Here is a 19,008-nt window from a genome sequence, read left to right on the forward strand (position 1 = left end):
GCTTAACTCTGCAACAGCTGGCTGTTTCACTGGACTGCACTATATAATCTATGCCACCTTTTCCCAAGCTGAAAACACATAAAATAAATTGTGGGATTTGGGACAGTTGCAAATCAGTACTCAAAATGGTAATCAACAATTCTGAGTGTTATTACTGTCCCTCATCTCAATCTCAAAGCTCTTTGGCTCATTAAAGACTTCAATCTGTGAGTGGAAAGAGGTTGCTGTTCATTGATCTCCCTTACGGGAGTGTAATGGCTGGAGTAGGAGTGAAATGATCTGATCCAGCCTGCAGAAGAGTGTACAGCTGAACACATTGCCAATTTGCCAGCTCTATCTATGCTGATCCTTGGAGAGGCGGGTTGGAGAGGAGGCAGAGGTAGTGATGAATAGATTGAGTCCAGTGTCCCTCTTCCCCACACAAAAATTAGAGCCAGCAGGACTGGAGGAGCACTAACCATGTCGCTGGGGGGAATGGATGTGTGTATTTTTAAGCACAGCAGCACAACTTCCTGGTGCATGCAGAAATCTCTGATTCAGGCCCTGGTGCCTGGTTAGGGTGGGGTGGTGGAACCTCCATATGGCCTATAAAGAATTAACCAGGTATAGCAGCCATATGTGATGAATGTCTCTCTCCTTATCCATCATTATTGTGATTTTTCTTAAATAATCATATTAGAGCTATTTTCATTGTGCAAAGTGCTTTCCAGTTCTTCTCCTCTGCTGTTTCTCCCAATTCATCTAATGAATAGTGGGCTTTATTTTAAAGAGATCTATGTATTAAAATGGAAAGGTTCGGTGGTTTTATATTTTGCAGATACATGCATATATGGAAATCTTTGTTTGGTTTTTATAAAATTAAACAATTATTACATAAGACATACTCTGATCCAGGCTAAGTTCTGGGGGACTAATGAAGGGACTTCAGGGTGGTGGTGATTAATGAGTACAGCTGACAGTGAAGGAGAGATTCGGGATGCAGAAAGAGCCAACACACACAGCCATTACGAGTGTTGATGAACTGAGATTCGTCTCCAGTCCTGTTGAATTCTGTACGTGGGAAGGGGAGGGGCACTATTTTGCCCTTTGCCTGAGGCAGCAAAATGATTTGGGCTAGCCCTGCTCTTCCCCTGGTGTTGAGATTCAGCATTTTCACCCCTAAAGTAAACAAAAAATTAAAAAACACAGAGATTAGAGGCAAGCAAGAAGCACCCACCTCTGGAATTAGCTGCCACTCTGAAGGCCAGGACAACTCTTCCCATAAACATCCTCACTACTCCTTGTCGGCTAAGGAAAGATGGAGACCACTTCATCAGGCCTTTCTGCAATGCACCATGCAGCATCTAACTCAAGAGCTGCAGCCTGCAAATACAATCCAAATTAGTTTGTCCACCATCAGTGAAGAAGGCCCTAAGGCAAGTTGTAGGTCTGAGCAAACATGAAAGAAAATGCTGGACATGGGGGTGGGCAGTGCTAGATAATATAGTGCTATATTAAGTGGTGTGTTTTCAGCTGATTTTGGAAAGCAGCCCTCAGAAGTAGCATGATGTAAAATATAGCAGGGTGTGTAAGCCACTTGGACTCTGCTGCCACAAAGGACATAGGCTGATGGCATGTTGATTAAAAACAAAACACAGCACAACACAACAACCAGAAAGATTTGTGGCACCTTGAAGAGTCTCCAATTTATTGTAGCATAAGACTCGGTGGACTAGAGCCCAGTTCATCAAACATATATTCAGATACATGGCTATAGAGAAAACAATTGTGAACAACTGGGCCAAAAGGTCATGAAATACAAGAGATCATGAGACAGAAATTCCTGATCTGAATACATAGGATTAAATTTACTCATAAATTCTAATCCAGCAATTTCACGCTGGAGTCCTCGTAAAAGTTTTTGCTGTTGTTAAATGCTGGTGATTTTCAGGTCAGCAGCAGTGTGTCCTGAGAAAATGAAATATCTTCCTACTAGCTTATGCTGCCTTTAAAAAAATATATGTAAGCATTGTGCCCATTTATTCTTAACTGTGGGTCCTTGCTTGCTTATTTGTCCTATACAGACACTAGGAAGGCATTGTTGGCAGCTGATACCGTACCATATTTCAAAAAGTAAAAACCAGGACACCCCAAAAGTTGTTGAGGAAACCACTGAAATTGTTGGGCTTTTTTAAAGGACCAGTTTGGGCTGGTTCCTTTGACAAAATGTTGTGTTCAGTTGCTTTTTCTTCTGGGTCTGTCCTGTAGTAGATCACTCCAGCCTTTCCAATTTTGTCTCTTCATTCTGTGGATATTATAGTTTTTAGAACGCCTGAGGCAAATCTTTCGGATGAGATCACTGTCTGAGGAACTGAAGGGCTACAGTACAGATGATGGATGGGGAGACTGTGGCCCTCCAGAATATCCTCATGGTGCGGAAACGGGAAAGGGCAACAGCAGGCAAGTAAAACTGTGCAGGCCTGGCTGGTGCTCCTGTCAGTACCACTGCCAGACAGTGAGCCTGCTTGGGGATGGGGAGGGTGGGCCAGCCCGGTCTGCCAGGAGGGCCCACTAAGGGCCCCTTTGACCCAGGCAGGGTCCTGCCACCCCGGGTCGGCCCCTGCTCGAACAACTTTTTTCAGTAAAACCAGTTCACAGGTCAGGTCAGGAGGGGGATATATCCGCGCACGTGTGAACCAGCCCCGTGTGTCCTCTTCTGACAGTAGCAGGCTCGCTATCAGCGCTCCGGCAGGCGGAGGGTTAACGCTACCCCCTCCCCCGCGGCTGAATTACTATTAACCAGCTGCCACATGGGCGGGGGCGGGGCGGGGGCCATAATAGCTGCCGGCGGCGCAGCCGAAGACACAATTGATCCGCGCAGCGCCAGCCTCTCCCCGCGAGAGTGACATCATCCCTTCCAAACCCCAACCGGCGCTGCCATTGGCTGGCCAGGTAATTGAGAGGGGCATTTCTGCTCTCCCCCCGCCCCGCCCCTTTCCCCATGCCTACTTTGTGTGTCTCTGGCGCTGCCGCCGCCTCCTCCTCCACTCCGCCTTCCTTCGCGCCCTCCGGCCACACACGCCCAGGGCAGGCGCCGCCGCCGCCGGCAGCATCACCAGCGACGCCCAGGCCGGCCGGCAGCATCCCCTGCACGGAGACAAAAGCCCCCCAGGGCTCCTTCGCTTGCTGGAGCGGCCGAGGAACGGTTGGCTCGGCTTCCCGGCGCGCCGCGAGCGAGCGAGCGAGGTAACAGCCGTCGAGGGGGCGCCGGGAGTTCCGGCGGCGGGCGGCCCCTGGCCGGAGCTTTGGGAACTGCGCGCGGAGCGGAGAGGGTCGGGGCGGCTCTCCTCTCCCCCCACGGCTGGGCAGGGCGGGTTGCTTCTCTTCTCTTCCCCCGGTTTCCCACGTGCTGGGGGGGTCAGCTTATTTGGGGGAAGCGGCGTGTGGGGTTCCTGTGCACATGGCGCCGGCAGGTGCAAAGCGGACCGAGCGAACAGCCCTGATCTGGGGGGGGGGGCGGGGCGGGGTGTTGGCTTTTTTGTTAGGCTGGGCAGTTTTTGAATGGATCCTCCCGGCCAAAGGGAAGACTGGGAGCTGGATCCCAGGCTCTTCTCTGGGCTTCGTGAAGCCTTCGGGGCAGAATCTGCTGTGTTAGCCTGTTAGCCCCGTCCGCTGTCCCTCTCCGACCAACTCGTCACCCTCGGAGAGGGGAGCTGCACACTGCATTTGCTGTACCCGTTGGTGGCTATTCTTGTTGTTGCACTTTCTCTGGGTGCAGTAAGCAGGGCATTTTTTCCTTTTTAAAAAAGGCGTGATGTGAAAGGGTTTTTTCCAGCAAGCTGATTGAAGCGAGCTAAGGCTACAAGTGCATTAAAAGCGTGGGTACTGAAAAAGCGAGGTTTATATTATATATAAACAAACAAAAACACAAAGCCTCCATAATGTCAGGGGCCACAGGGGGAAGTGGCTCCCATCCCTAAAAAGTCTCGCATGAAACCAGGAGGGACCAATTCCTACGATGTGCAGGCCCTTTCCTTTGTTAAGGGAGGGATTTGCAGTGGTGATGAGCTACCATCTCGTATGAACACACAGCCCCACCCTGTGCTTCTTTGTGAGAGTGAATAGGCTTTCCCTGGTATTGCTGAATGAATCCATTTAAAAGATAAAATGAAACTGAGGCTGCCTTTTTGCAGGAAAGGCAAACTGAACCAAATCTCTCTCAGCTGGTTATTGGAAGAACAAATGTCAACTATCTCACCGTTCATAGGGTCCCATGTAGTTGACAGTGGACAAAGGGGTTCCTTTCTCCCTCTCTGTCACAGTATACATGTAAAGGAGCCTGTCTCTAAAATAGAGAAAAAAAGTTTGTATTAAGGCTTTGTACGCAACAGAAATAGCCCCCCCCCCCGAATTAGCTCCTCTCTAGGAAAGAGGCTACCCTTCCAGGAAGAATCCCACAGGAAATAAAGTCAAAAAAATGGGGGTGGGGGAATCCAGGTGACCTAGTGACGTTTAGATGGATGGCTGAGAGATGCAGAAATGGGCTAGTCTAGAGCATAGGTTGGCAAACTAGGGGCCAGATCCGGCCCAATCGCCTTCTAAATCCAGGCTGCGGACGGTCTGGTGTGTTTTTACGTGAGTAGAATGTGTGCTTTTATTTAAAATGCATCTCTGGGTTATTTGTGGGGCATAGGAATTCATTCATTTTTTCTAAAATATAGTCTGGCCCCCCACAAGACCTAAGGGACAGTGGACCGGCGCCCTGCTGAAAGCTTGCTGACCCCGGCTCTAGATCAAAGGCAAAGCCATTTTGGGATTGAGATGAATGAATAAAACCCTTTAGGGCAAGGTGTATGGACCATTTGCTACTGAAAGGATGTTGCTACAGAAGTGTGCAAAGGAAGGGCAGTGCATGAACACTGAAGGATAAGGGAAATCACTGGTGAGGTAAAGTTCTTCAATTATAAGATGGAAATAAGTTTGGGGAGTATGCATCAAATCAGGTGAGTTTTTAAATGGGAGAGATGTCTGCTAATCTAATCACCTACCTATCCTTACAGGGACGCAGGTGGCGCTGTGGGTTAAACCACAGAGTCTAGGACTTGCCGATGAGAAGGTCAGCAGTTCGAATCCCCACGACGGGGTGACCTCCCATTGCTCAGTCCCTGCTCCTGCCAACCTAGCAGTTCAAAAGCACGTCAAAGTGCAAGTAGATAAATAGGTACTGCTCCGGCGGGAAGGTAAATGGTGTTTCCGTGCGCTGCTCTGGTTCGCCAGAAGTGGCTTAGTCATGCTGGCCTCATGACCCGGAAGCTGTACGTCGGCTCCCTTGGCCAATAAAGCGAGATGAGTGCTGTAACCCCAGAGTTGGCCATGATTGGACCTAATGGTCAGGGGTCCCTTTACCTTTACCTAACCTAACAGGAAGTAGAAGTCATGGATGATTGTGCTGGGGGGAAGATAATGGATTGGGGTAGCTAAACAGAGGTAACTGTGTCTTTACACACTGATGCTTCTAGATCCATCTCCCTGGTACTTACTTTGTGTAATTAAAGCAGATCGGCAAGGTTGTAGCTGGGGAATGTAATGGCCATCTCCAAAACCAGAAGAGAAATTATAGGCTTGCTAGCAGAGCTCTTCCTCCTGGAACAATAATTGGAACAAACAAAAAAACTAAAGTGAATGGGTGACTGTTGGAATGATCTAACTCTCTTGCTTTGGGGGCAGGTGTGATGGGGGTGGAGAGGCTGCAGCTCCCTTGCACTTCTTATGGCTTCAAGGAAAGAGCAGAGGGGGGAGGGTTGAGTGTCTAATGTAGCTGGAAAGTTTGAGAGAATGTGCAGCAGCATTCAAGAGCTAGAAAAGAAGCAGGTTTTCCCATGGGCCTGCCTTGGGCTCAGATGTGGACTGAAACATATGCTTTGCAGCTTTGGGTGATGCAGAATTATAAACATGCCAGGATGTTGCGGTGGGTTATAAACAACCAAACAAGATATTTGAGACAACTGAAAGGTACTCATGGTGGGCAGTAGAAGGGTGGGGGAAAAGTGTAAATACAATTTGGGGCAGGGTGTGTGTAAGAGAGATTTCAAAGAGTTCAACTGTAGCATGAACAACACTTAGCTCTGCTGGGTTTTAAAATGTCAAGTTGTATTCATTAACAAAACAATATGGAAAATAAAAATTAGAGGCTGGTTATGACTTATAAGTTAAATGGCTAGCTTCTGTGATACTCCAAGGAACTGCATATGCAGTATATGCATATATAGTGGTGCCTCGCAAGACGAAATTAATTCGTTCCGCGAGTCTTTTCGTCTTGCGCGGTTTTTCGTCTTGCGAAGCACGGTCGGTCGCAACTGCACCTCTTCAAGCGGCTTTAAGAAAAAAGGAAACAAACTCGCAAGACGTTTTCGTCTTGCGAAGCAAGCCCATAGGGAAAATCGTCTTGCGAAGCAACTCAAAAAACGAAAAACTCTTTCGTCTTGCGAGTTTTTCGTCTTCTGAGGCATTCGTCTTACGAGGTACCACTGTATAAGGGAATTTGGAGGGTACACACTTTCAGCAAGCAGAAAGTGAAACTGAAACTTGACCATGCAGGAGACAAGAAGGTCAGGAGAAACCAAAGTACAGTATTAAAACAAAATGACCTCTTAAGATAATAACAGGGTGGGAGGGCAAAAGTTTCCTATCAGAACTGTTTGGCAATAGCTGATATTGACTGGGAAGGTTATTTACGCGGAGAGGTGTTGTGTCAAGTGTGACTTAAGGGGTTGGTCCCATAAAGTTCATTCTTGTTGCATTGAACAAATGTGCTTTTTGCAAATATGGTGCTGTTTGTGCATCTTTCTCTCCCACATCAAACAATGGGTTAAAAGTTAACCATTCTTTTCAGCATAGGAGTGGCTAAATGTCCTGGATGTTCAGTTAGGGCTTTAAAACAACCAGCTGAATAAGCAAATATGGGTGAAGACTCTACCCATAGCTCCCTCATTGCCTTGTGCTCTAAGAGCAGAATGGAAATGACCCTGGGAACTGCCTTCGTGATCTAATAGCTGTCAGCAGTCACTGAAGCTTTCTGCATATGGCTTCTCTAGAGTGGGCAGAAGGTAATGTGATCTGCTGGTGGACCATTGGGTGTCCTAGGATATAGGTGGAAGAGCCTCCCAAGTCAGTGGGTGACTTGAGACCTATCTAACTAAGTCAGCTCTGTCAGCTCATGGGCAGCGGGCAAAGTATTCTATGACACTTATTGCCTGGGAAGACTGTGCAGAGGCTGCCAAGGGCCAGTTAGTCTTTCACTTCCTGCACAGGAAAATAGATCATTGGTAGTGTCAACTTTGGACCACGTGGCTTGGCAGCCGCCCCCCCTTGTCTTCTGCCCTCTCCCCTGGAGAGGAGTGCTATCATGTATTGTAGCCTCTGCAGCCACAGTTCATCACACTTCTGCCCGGGTGCAAAATTACCACTGGCAACAAGGCTTGGTTGGTCCCAAACCTGCTGTGCAAACTGCATCAGGTGCACCCAAGGCTCTCCAGTTGCTTTCGGCTTCAGCCAGCGTGCTGTGCTGGCAGGGGCTGATTTGTTGGCGGAGGCTGCTCTCGTCAAATCAACCCAAGATTCAGTACATGGCAGTTGCATAAGGCCTTCTGCTCTTTTGTATGCTACATGCCAATCCTGGATAATCAATGTGAATAAACCTTGCATTTTAAATAGGCTCCAAGCAAGTGTGTGTAAGAGTGAGGCATTTTCTGAAACAAATTTGAATCTTCTGTTTTGCTGTTCACCTTGTCTCAGAGGCACTTCAACTTTCCCTGTAAAGTTTTGAGTCTCTCCTCAGTTTAGAGGCAGGAATTGAGCTGTCCTCAACAAATCCCTTTTTTAAAAAAACCCCAACCTCCAAAGCTAAGACATGTTTAAAATAACTTCCTCTCTTTGGTCATACTGAAAAGGGCTTCGATAGGAGATCTAATTATCTAATAGTATGGCTCTGAGCTGCCTTGGTTTTGTGGCGTAGGATTTATTGTTGAATATAAATTTCAGCTACAGTAGTGGTTGTAAATTTTGTAGTGATCTTTTAAATGCCTTGACAGTCCATTGGATGCCATCTGGGAAGGGTCCTCCTTTCAAGTTATACTCTGTCTTGGCCTGTCCCTGCCAGCTGCTCTTCCACTGATAAGTCAGTCGGGGAGGCACAGGGAGCAGAGCATGGTGAGGAATACCAGGTTCTCCTTCTGCTGGTGGATTTGGTTTTATTTCTCACCACATCTCCAAAGCTTGAGTGCTCTGGTTTAGATGGAACACTTTTTCTTCTTTTCTTTTTTTGCTGGGAGTGACGGAACTCTTGTTGCAAAGTAGACAGCTAAAATAGTTGCCAGCCATGGGCAAATGCTGCTCTCTGGGCGGCAATGTTCCTGATTTGTCAATTTGCTCTACAAAGGGGACTGCACAGGGGCAGAAATAGGGCCATTCTAATGAACAACACAACATTGGCCTTGTGACTCTAAGGTGGATCATAGCAACGCAACTGTTGCTTGACTGATCTGACTTACCAGTAAGACAAGGCAGCTGCCACTATGACTTTGGCATCCCTAGAAAATTAGTTTCGTACTGCGTGGATTTTCATGCTTCTCTTTGCAGTCCACCAACGTAGAATCCACCTCTCTGAAAGCTTTTGGCAACAAGCTGCACATAGCTTCATGTGACTAGATGGCCGCATATGAATGCTTTTGTGTATATAGTCAGTGCTGGCTTTTTGCATCCGAAGCAGCTAGGTTCAGCTTGCTGAACTAACGGGATGTGAGAGTTATCTGCAATACTACACACAATCCCCGCAGAGCTTCATTGGGGTGGGGTTCCACACAAAGTGTTGGTGGTCCTCTTTTTCAGGTCGCAGGTGAAAACGGAGCCCTGCACCTGGCCTAGCGGTTCAGAGAGATACAGACAGCCTGCCCAGTGCCAGTCGGTGCGAAGATGGATGACAATGGCGCTGCTGGCGGAGACCCAGCTCCACGGCTGAATGGCGTGGCAACGGCCAGTAAAGGAGCCCGGGCTGCCTGTCCACCTGCAGCAAAGCAAACACCCAGCAGGAGCCCTCGGGCTCCAGTGCAGGCCCCTGGCAGGAAGCAGCCAGGAGCCGCTACAAGTCGCCCTCCTACAGTTGCTTGCGGCGCCCCCAGAATGCTCAGCAATGGAGCAGCCAGGAAGCCCCCCGTGTTGCAGACGAAGCAGCCTGTGGCCAAGGCCAGTACTGCCACCAACTTGTCTGCTAAGGGGGCAGTGAAAAAGGTCATGGGGGACAAACCCAGCGGGCCAAAGACTTCAGAAAGGATCGGTCAGGAGAAGGAGGTGCAGCAGAAACCCACAAAAGTGGAAACGCAGGTGGCGGCTTCAGGTATGGATTGCCAGCCTAACTCTTCAGCAGGGGGTTATTAAAGCTGTGCTAAGCCCCTTAAGACATTGCATGGCACCTTTGAGGTTTGTTCCTAGACATGCTTGTCTAGAGAAGGCTGTGATCTGGCCCAGGTTCCCTCAAACACAGCTTAACTCAATGGTAACTTCCTATATACCCTCCCTCTCCAAATTGGGCCAAATTTTGGGAACAACATGGAACTATGTGGCTAACTGAAGGGTCCTTCCTCCCTGCCCCCCACCTAAAACCCCCTAGTAATGTGTGTTTTTTTCCTAGGTTTCCACTTGTATACCTTGCAAATATGTGCACAGACCTGGCTGTGATAATCACTCACCATGTACTCAAATCTGGTAGAGCAATGAAGTTCCAGGACCCTTCCCTGTTCTGCTGGCAACTTGATAGCTCTTTCATGCTTATCCAGCTAGGGTCTTCTGATAGTTTGTTCTGTGCTTTAATCAGCTGTTTACTTAAGGCAAGTATCTTCTTTGCTCTTTCTGTAGCACCAAAGGCAACTTCCACAAAAATCAAGAAACCCGAACAGACAAAGCCCCCCAGGTATGGAACGGAGGAGCACAGGGAGCTGTGAGTCAGACCGCTGGTCCATTCACCTCAGCATTGCCAACACTGACTGGCAGCATCAGTTCAGGGTCTCAGGGAGGGGTCTTTCCCAGCCCTGCCTGGAGATGCTGGGTATGGTAACTAATACAGTACATGCAAAGCATGTACTTCTGTCCCAGGAGCAGCCCTAGGAGGCGGGCCAGGCTAAGAGGGTGACTGACCTGAGTCCAGCACTGTCCACTGGCACCACAGTGGCTATTTGTCATCCTAGTGCAGGTGTGGGGAAGCTTTGGCCCTCTGGACGTTGCTGAACTACAACTCCCATCATCCCTGACCATTGGCCATGCTCGCTGGGCCTGATGGGAGTTGTAGTTCCGCAACATGGAAGGGCCCAAAGGACTCGTGTCCTAGTGAGTACATGCAGCCCTGCTTCCGTGAGAAGGAAGTAAGAGAACAGAGGTGCAGAGGACAGTGGGATGGGGGTCTGTAATGTGATGAGTGATTGGCGGGGGGGCTGCCAGCTTCTTGAACACCACCATAGCAACGACAAAAAATGTGCACCTCCCACTCAACGATGCATCCCATAGATGACCACATGTACTGTTTTTGTGGATCTGCTGCAAGTCCTACCTCTGCAGTCTCTGAATAGACTGATAGGGTGCACTTAGCAACAGTGCAGTACCTGAACCAACTCAACCAAAGTGTAGTTTCCATTCTGATTAAGGAAAATGTGGCCCACAATCGCCTTGTGTACAGTGCTTCCCCCACTGCACATTGGAGCAGGCAGTTCTCTGCTAAAAGCGATGGTTACTGAAGCAGTATTTTGAACTGTGCTGGCAAGTACTGCAGAGGCTGCCTTGCCTAGAGTAAATACCAGTTTTGGTGATGTGCCACACTTTAAAAAAAAGGAATCAGTTTAATCATCTTTACTCTGCCAGCTCTTCAAAATGAGAGGCAATTAAGGCAAATCTACAGGCAGAATTTTGCCCCGTTGACTTCCTTTGGGGCAGTCTGTACAGTATACCAAAAAGAAAGCAGTGGGCAGAGAAATAGCAGTTGTAGTGGTAAATTTGCCTACTTTTAATTTGCTTTTATGCATTTCCTCTTTTAATCTTGGAAATGACTGGAGGCAAGGCCCGGAGAGTCGGGGGTGGGGATATTCTCCAGGAAGGTTCTGCGTTTCCCCAGGGCTCTGATTTGCATGTTGTAAACAAGTGGAGGAATGGGAAGCACAGCTAATTTTGTGTTTCCTCTTCCCCCCCTCCCCCGCCCCACTTGCTTTGAGGATCTGAAGCTGCTTCAGGCCGAAGGAGCGGCTAGAACGGAGGAAGTGATCTGATTTTTTAAATCTATTTTTTATAGCTTTCTCACTGGAACACTTCTCTTGACGGCTGGCATTTGTCAGGGATAACCTTGCCACTCTGGTCACAGCTAATTGCCAAAGACTTGGAAGTGCTAGCATTTGTGCCAACGCACCAGCATGCTGGCACCAATGGCCCCTGTGTGTTCGAAAGGCTTGAGCTACAGTCTCTCTCCCCTGCATAATCTTGTTGCTTTCTGTTTCAGAACTTGGTTGCCAGGGACCAAGAATTCAACTGCATCAGCCCTAAACAGACCACCAGCCAATAGCACCGCAGCCAACGGCAAAGGTGTGGGGAAACCTAAGCAGGCAGTGCCAGCTGCTGGTCAAGCTGTAGTAGCGCAGCAGAAAAGCAGTCCGGCTACACAAAGAGGTATATGTGAAGATACGTATGTCCTATGTGGCTTATGGGAAGTTCTGAGCCTTCCACAGCATAATGCAGAAAGGGAAAAGTTCCACATTCTGTGGAATCTTGGATATATATAGTTGGGGGGGGGGTAACAAGGAAATGAGGAAATCTTCACAAGAGTACACAGCGTACATGCATCTCATGAAGTAGGCTCAAGTCTATGGGCTTTTCCACACTTCCTCTTGTCCTGCTCTTGTCCCCTCTTTAGCTCTTTCGGTGCAAACAGCAATCAGGTTTTCTTCAGATTGCTATTTGTTCCTATTCCAAGCTAAAGAGAGGAAACTGCTCAGACCCGTGTTTTTTAGGCATGGGACAAGTACGCGTCATCACTTTTGCTGCATCAGACTAACACAGCTGCCCCTCTGGAAATTGAGACATTTATATAGCACTTCTATACGTCAAGAAACCCGCGTAACCGTATCTAGTTTCAATCCTCTGAAGATAGGTTGGCATTTCCATGTTGCATGCCTCCAGCTGAAAGCTGCTTGCTGAAGCCCACCTAGTGAGTTCATAAGTAGAAGTGAGATTTTAGTTAGGGACTTTCTGAGAGTGAAAGCTGCCACCTTAGTTGGGGGACTATACATTCCACCAGCCTTCCTCAACCTGGTGCCCTCCAGAGGTTGTTGCACTTCAACTCCCATTGGCACTAGGCAGCACGACCAGTGATCCAACATGGTGGGAGTTGCAGTTCAACATCAGATGGGGAATCCTGCATTGCATATCTGCATTAAACTATAGCTAATGGTGCCTTATTTCAAAGAGGGTTTGAGGTGACCCAAATTCTGGCTCCATAAGGCAAGGGATGCAGCAGTTGGAGATCGCTTTAGGGTAGGGGGTGGTGCATAGCGAAGCATTCCTAGTTGATGGTACTGTGGCTTTTATGTTGTTTGGTTTGAAACCAGGTGGCAGGCATAAAATGGGTAAATGTTTATGGCTTTGGAGCAGAATTGCAGCTGCCATGAGAATCAGACCTTCGGCTGCTTAAATCTTCCAGCATGCATTGACGCGTGTTGCAGAGGCTCAGCTTTGGCAATCGCTGCAATGGACTTAAAATACTATTTCTCATTCCAGATGCTTCCAGAGCTGTCACGGCCTCAAAGGCCAAGCCTTCAAGATCAAACCCTGCTGTGAAGATGCCGCCTGCCCCTTCCAGGCACCCCAAACTCCCAAGCTCCAAATCTCAGTCCGAGCAAAACCTCGGGCAAAGGAATGTGGCCGCCCTTCCGAATACCAAGCTTTCGTTGAAGAAGTTCTCGGAGTCCGCTAAGCCCAGAACTCCTGCCAAGGCGGCTGGTGGGACTTCGCATCCGCCCACGCCACAAAGAGCTGCTGTCTCTGCTTCCAAGGCTCCTCCTGCAGGGGGCAGTCCAGGCAAGAAGCTCCCCAAGAAAGATGCCCTTCCTAGCCAAGAGCAGGCCCCCTCTCCAAAGAAGGTCCAGAAGGCCAAGGAAGGGCATGCCATGGTGGTCACTGGTGAAGCAGAAAGCATCTCCCTAGAGGAGGCAGGGCCCATAGAACAATTAGACCCTGCAGCAGAGGTAGAGACTGTTTCCTTGCTAGACTCCCAAGAGGCAGTGTCTGAGACCTGCAGGGTGGAAGCCGTGGCGACTGAGCAGTTGGAGCCAGGGGGCTTGGAAGGGGAAGACTGGGCTGGACATCCCAGCCTGAAAGTGCTAACTCCAGCCGCTCTTGAGGCACCCCTGTCCTCGCTTGATCAACAAGATGTGACGGTCTCTTCCTCGCCCACCAAGATCCATCCAGCGGTCCTTGTCACACCTTTGACTTTGTCCAGTCCAGATGATGTGAAGGACTCTTCCTCTCCTACTGAGATGCATCCAGCAGTCCTTGTGGCGCCTCTGGCTTCGTCGAGCCCACAAGATGTGACGGTCTCTTCCTCTCCCACCGAGACGCATCCAGCAGTCCTTGAGGCACCTCGGGTCTCTCTGCCACCGCAAGATGTGAATCATGACGAGATCTCTGAGGTCCTGAGCGTCCCTGGTGACGAAATACTGGGCTTGCAGGCAGCTTGCACTTACGAACCATCCCTTCCTGTTGATTCGGGGCTTGCTTCCCAAACTTCAACGCTGGAATCTTCCCAGACTAGGCAGGCAGGCACAGACTCTGAGTACTTAGAGGAGCAAGTCTTTCCGCGCCTTGATGTTCCAGTGGCTGTTGAGCAGCCGCACTTACTGCTTGACGCGGAAGAGCCTTGTGAAGGCATAAGCCACCTCTCGTCACCCGGCACGCCGGTGTCCACTGGGGAAGATGTCCCCATGCCAAGCTGTGTAGAAGGATTTCATTCTCCTGGGTCCTTGGTTCCAGATTTTGGGTTGCTTGAAGAGGCCCAAACTGCCGAACCTCTGGCACAGGCAGCAGAGGCAGCGGAGGTGTCTGTCCTTACAGCGGAGCAGCCCTCCTTGTTCAGCCAGGCAGGTCCTCCCCTGGAAACTATGGCAGAGCCTTGGGCAGCCGAACATGAAGTGGATGAGGTCCTAAGCCTGCCTCGTAGCCCAGAGGTGGAGGGGCAGGTGGACAGGGCCCCACTGGAGGCAGAGACTGAGAGGCTGAGGAGGAGCCCGCTGGAGCTTGCAGCTGAATGTGGTGACGTAACACAGGAAGTGGTCACTTCTCCACAGGCTGAGAGGCCACAAACAGCTGCCATTTATACCGAAGATGAACTCCTGGAGCCTCCGCATGCAGCAGAACCTTCTGTAATCGGTGAGTTTGTTCAGGACCAGGCCCCCGTCTCTCCCCAGACCCCTGAAAGCTTGCTTCCCACAGAATTTGTTGGAGAGCCTTCTGTAGCCCACAGCGACCCGTGCAGTTGTTTGGGTGGACATCCCGCAATTGGAGGCCCTGCGGATGATGGTGGCGGTGATGATCCAGTGCTCCTGGAAATGTGGGGGGGTAACCTGAACCGAGAGGAGGCTCCTGCAGGGGAAGCGCCAGGCTTCCGGCCCCATCTCTCAGGGGAGCTCTCTCCGAGCGGTGTGGCTCAGGTGTTGGTGCACAAACCCCAGACCCTGCCCCTGAAGAGCCTTGAGCTGCTGCAGGAGCCTCCTGCCCAGCTCCCCGAGCTCCCAGACTTGCTGCTGAGTAGCACAGTGCTGACCACGAGCCAGTCCCCAGAGAGGGGAGGCTCCTCTTCAAAGTCCAGCACTTTAAGCGGACCCGATTTGGCAGGCAAGAGCAGCAGCGAGACCAGCACCCCCGAGGAACTGCTGGACTATGACAGCAGCTCCGGGGTAGAGTCCAAGTCGGAGGAGAAACTGGAGCAGACCTGCCACCAGCTCCTGAGCCCCCTGGAGGACCTGCCCGGCGAGCTGGACCTGGGCATCCACATGGAGAAGGGAGACGATGAGGCAGAGACCCTGCCTGCTGACGAAGTCCTTGGCGACCCGCCCACTGAGCCCACCGTGTCCTCCGAGGAGGAAGCCGAGCTGGACGCCGATCTCCTGAAGGACCCGGGCTTCGCCAAAACAGCCGTGTGCCTGTCGACTTCTTTCCCGGGCAAGCCGTCCTTGCCCCACTCCGTGGAGGAGTCTGACGAGCCGGGCTCTGGCGACGCTGGCACCGAGACCCCGGCCTCCACCAACTCTGCCGCCTCTTGCGACGTCTTTGGCGCCTTCCACCTCCACTCCACCGACAGCTGTGGGAAGAGCCCCGGCCTCTCTTCCCTCGAGAGCGAAGAGGGCAGCAAGGACCAGCTGCCCAAAGAGACCGGCAGCAGCAAGGCCTCCGTGGATTGGGAGCAGCATTCCTTGCAGGCCTCGCCAGCTCCCCAGAAGACGCCTGGAGGGCAGGGGGAAGAGTCATCCCAGCCTTTCACTGCCACTTATAGCTTGGCTGCAGGTAACGTATAGAGGAAACCTGCCTTGTCTGTGTCAAAAGTGCCAACCTGTGGTATCTCAATGTGCAATAGTACCCTGTAGGGAAGGAAGACGGCCCCTCTCCTTCCATGTGCACCTGTTCCATCTGTGTTTCTAGCCAAACAGGCATACTTTTTTTGTCTCTTTGTGTTTGATACCTCTCCCCCCCCCCAATCTCGACAACCCCTTTTCTTCGCGGGAAACTGTGTGTATTTTAGCGTGTTTTCTGAGAAGGGTAAACTTCTTAGTCTTGATATGTTGAATAAAGCATCACTTTGTCTATCTGATCTGGCCTGTCTTGTTTTTCCAGGAGATCTGTTCCCTACCGTTTTGAGGTGGGGGGGTTGGGGGCTTGGAGAGAGCAGAGAGCCCTAACTGAACGCGGCTGTAAGTGGCTTTGCTTCCGAGATCTCACCAAGGACAGTCCACGTATTTTTCAGGTGTTAGGGACGCAATGCGGAGCCCTGTCATTGAGAGCTGCCTCTTGTGTGCTGTGTTGCTCAAGTAGCCCAGAAACCTTGGTTGGTTTTGCACATGAACTGGGGCAAATCTGACTGGCATATTGGCAGCAGTGAATCATGGGAATATTTTGCAGAGCTGGGTAGAATTTTAATCCATCAAGGTCAATACACTTTCCTAGCCTTGTTCAGCAGCCCTTGAGCCTAGTAGTTGCTTCTAGTGACCTTGGAGCCTCCCTGTTCAGTGAAGGTTATTTTTCTTTATGGGATCCCATCACTATTTGCTTCTCTCTCGTGAACTGGATGAAGCCCTGCCAAAAAAAGGCTCTGCAGAGCATTTGGTGGGGAGGGGTTATACTTATGGCAATCTTCAGACTAGTCTTGCAGGCAGCGCCCCTGAAGTGAGTCTCGCCTTATCAAATATAAGAGGAATTGAAATTCGAACAGGCCTCTTCTAATGCAGCTAGCAGGGAGGAGAGCTTTCTAGAAATGGGACTGAATACCATGGAAGAGGGCAAAACCCACTCTGCTTCTCCAGAGGCCTGGACTAGACCTAAGGCTTAAGTAACAGGAGAAACCTGTTGATGGCAAGGACCAGTTAAGCAGCAAACCCAATTACCGGTATCTAGGGGGATGGAGGTCTTTGAGCAGAAGCTAGGCAGCCCTCTGCTGGAGATGTTTTAGCTCAGAAATTCCAGCATCAAGCAGGAGAGTCTATGGTCTATGAGACACCCCCCCCCCCCACTTTAGTCCTATGAAGTTGGCTACGGCAACTGATCTAGGCAAACCAGCTTTGTTACAGTTGTAATCTTGGAGTATGATACCTTAACCTTGTGACCTTCTGTAGGGTGGTAGGAAGAGCATAGGTTGATCTCTTTAGAAGCGATAGGTGTGGTGAAATGGGGGAGTGTTCAAACTAATTCCCATTCTAGGGGGACTAGAAGTCTACTGGACTAGCAAGGTCACATGCTGAAAAATACTTGGGTCCCCAGTAAGAATGATTGGGTGTTCTGTTTTGTCAAAAGAATGGCAGAGCTGACTGGCAACTTAACTACAACTTCCTTGATGGATACATCTTTCTGCTGCTGGTTGGCTTTCTAAGTAAAATGGTCAACTAGGACTCCAGAAAATATAGATGCTGTTAAGAAGAAATAACACTGATTTAAGAACTAGCTTAAGTTTTGTAAAGCCAATGAAGTTCTTAATAATTAATTGCCCACCTGCCCAACCTATCATCTTGAGAAACTCGGGAGTGGCTGTCTGACAGGGACCATGATTGAATGGGGAGTTGCTTGGGAATCCCGAAAGGCAACCCTAGCCAGGTCCCCATGCAGTGCTTACAGCTGTTGTATGTCCATTAAGCTGGCCCCATATCTGGATGGGACAATACTAGAGGGAGACAAAGTAGGCGATCTGAACAAAAGGGTTCTGCACAGCCCAGGCATTGCAGTGGTGGTGGGTTCAGTCAATAGATAACAGCAATTTTTGAAGGCAACTCTTGCCAGGCTGAGAAGCATCTCAGGTTTTCTTTTTAAAAAGAAAGAAGTAAGCCCAGGCTCTCTTCCCCTGCTCTCCTGTTGTGTTCTTCTTGTCTGTTACTTCCTCTTTGTTCGTCACCACCCCACCCTGAGGGCCACTTTTTCCAACCCAAGCTCCTTGCCCTGTTTGTAGGTGACAATGGGGCTGGCCTGCCCTTCCCCTGGGGACCCTGTCCGTCAGAGATCCTCTCCACTATCTATGAAGTGGAAAGTGGCGCTGAGACTCCTGGCCCGGACGAAGAGGACGGGAGCCGCCATTTGCGCGCTGCGTCCCGAGACCAGGCTCTTCACCTAGGAAGCATCCAGGCCACAATGGTGCAGCAGCTGATCAGCCGGACGCTGCTCTTCTCAGCGGAGGCCCCTTCCGGGGCAGCTGGTGGGAAGGGGGCGCTGAGCAGCGAAGCAGAGATTGGCAAGTGGACCGAACTGATCTCTCCTCTGGATGAATCGCGCGCCAGCATCACTTCTGTGACGAGCTTCTCCCCAGAGGACATGTCATCCCCGCACGGGGACTGGACTGTGGTGGAGGTGGAGACCTTCCACTGAATTTGTTTCCTTTGAAATGGAAAGTTTCCCTTGGGCATTTTGACTTGTTTCCCCCCAACACCCCTCCGCTTAGGTACGATCCAGCCGTTCCTGTAGGGACTTCAGAATCTAGTGTTAGCCAACTGCGGGGGTGTTCCTTCTCCTGATCTCGTGGGCAGCTGATGAGAAACACTATCTGAGATGATTGCTCTACAGTGGTACCTCGGGTTAAGTAGTTTGTTCCGGAGGTCCATTCTTAACCTGAAACTGTTCTTAACCTGAAGCACCACTTTAGCTAATGGGGCCTCCTGCTGCTGCTGTGCCGCCGGAGCACAATTTCTGTTCTCATCCTGAAGCAAAGTTCTTAACCCGAGGTAATATTTTTGGGTTAGCGGAGTCTGTAACCTGAAGCATATGTAACCCGAGGTACCACTGTATTGGCTTTTACCGTAGCTTAGCCACTGTTTTTGCCACTTGCCAGAAAGTGCAAATTCACTTTTGAGCTGCTTTTAGCTCACTGGACCCCCTCTACATTTTGTTTGGGTCTTCAGTGATATGGGGCAGCTTCTACACTTGAGATAGTCCTGTGCAGCTTCGCCTGGTAAGTGCTGGGGGGGGGGAACCACACCCCTCTGCTTTTGGTTGACATAGCAATACTTTCTCTACTTGGCTGGGGGCTGTCCCCAGCCGTAGATAAGCAACTGTCTGATACAGCTACTGATGTGGCCTTGGAGTTCCACATGGATTTATTGGCAATTAATGGTTACAAAGGCTGGCAGACCTTTCCTAGGTTGGCAGAAAGTGTTCAAATGCCTCATTTCTCATAGCTGACTACAGATACAGGGAACCCTTCTAAAGCAAACTGCTTGCTCTTGGGAGAAAGGCGTTTCTACCTCTTCCCCC

The 19,008-nt window shown here is 50.1% G+C and overlaps 1 protein-coding gene across 9 annotated transcripts; it reads left to right on the forward strand.

Moving 5' to 3' along the window:
- Positions 1-1,644: 1,644 nt before the first annotated feature.
- Positions 1,645-18,312, forward strand: LOC310756269 (uncharacterized protein). Of its 9 annotated transcripts, none has more exons than XM_083599983.1 (6): positions 1,645-2,931; positions 8,866-9,370; positions 9,889-9,970; positions 11,513-11,679; positions 12,787-15,567; positions 17,714-18,312. In XM_083599983.1, the coding sequence occupies exons 2-6, from the start codon at positions 8,950-8,952 to the stop codon at positions 18,124-18,126; spliced, it is 3,864 nt and encodes a 1,287-aa protein (XP_083456109.1). In that variant the 5' UTR covers positions 1,645-2,931; positions 8,866-8,949; the 3' UTR covers positions 18,127-18,312. The 9 variants fall into 9 exon arrangements, with proteins under 9 accessions (XP_083456109.1, XP_083456115.1, XP_083456114.1 ...); XM_083599981.1 differs by lacking the exon at positions 1,645-2,931 and adding an exon at positions 2,998-3,225; XM_083599985.1 differs by lacking the exon at positions 1,645-2,931 and adding an exon at positions 2,998-3,225 and having other exon boundaries at positions 11,513-11,595.
- The last annotated feature ends 696 nt before the right edge of the window (positions 18,313-19,008 follow it).

The sequence above is a fragment of the Podarcis filfolensis genome (genome assembly GCF_964270895.1).
Source record: "Podarcis filfolensis genome assembly, chromosome: 2".
NCBI lineage: Eukaryota > Metazoa > Chordata > Lepidosauria > Squamata > Lacertidae > Podarcis > Podarcis filfolensis.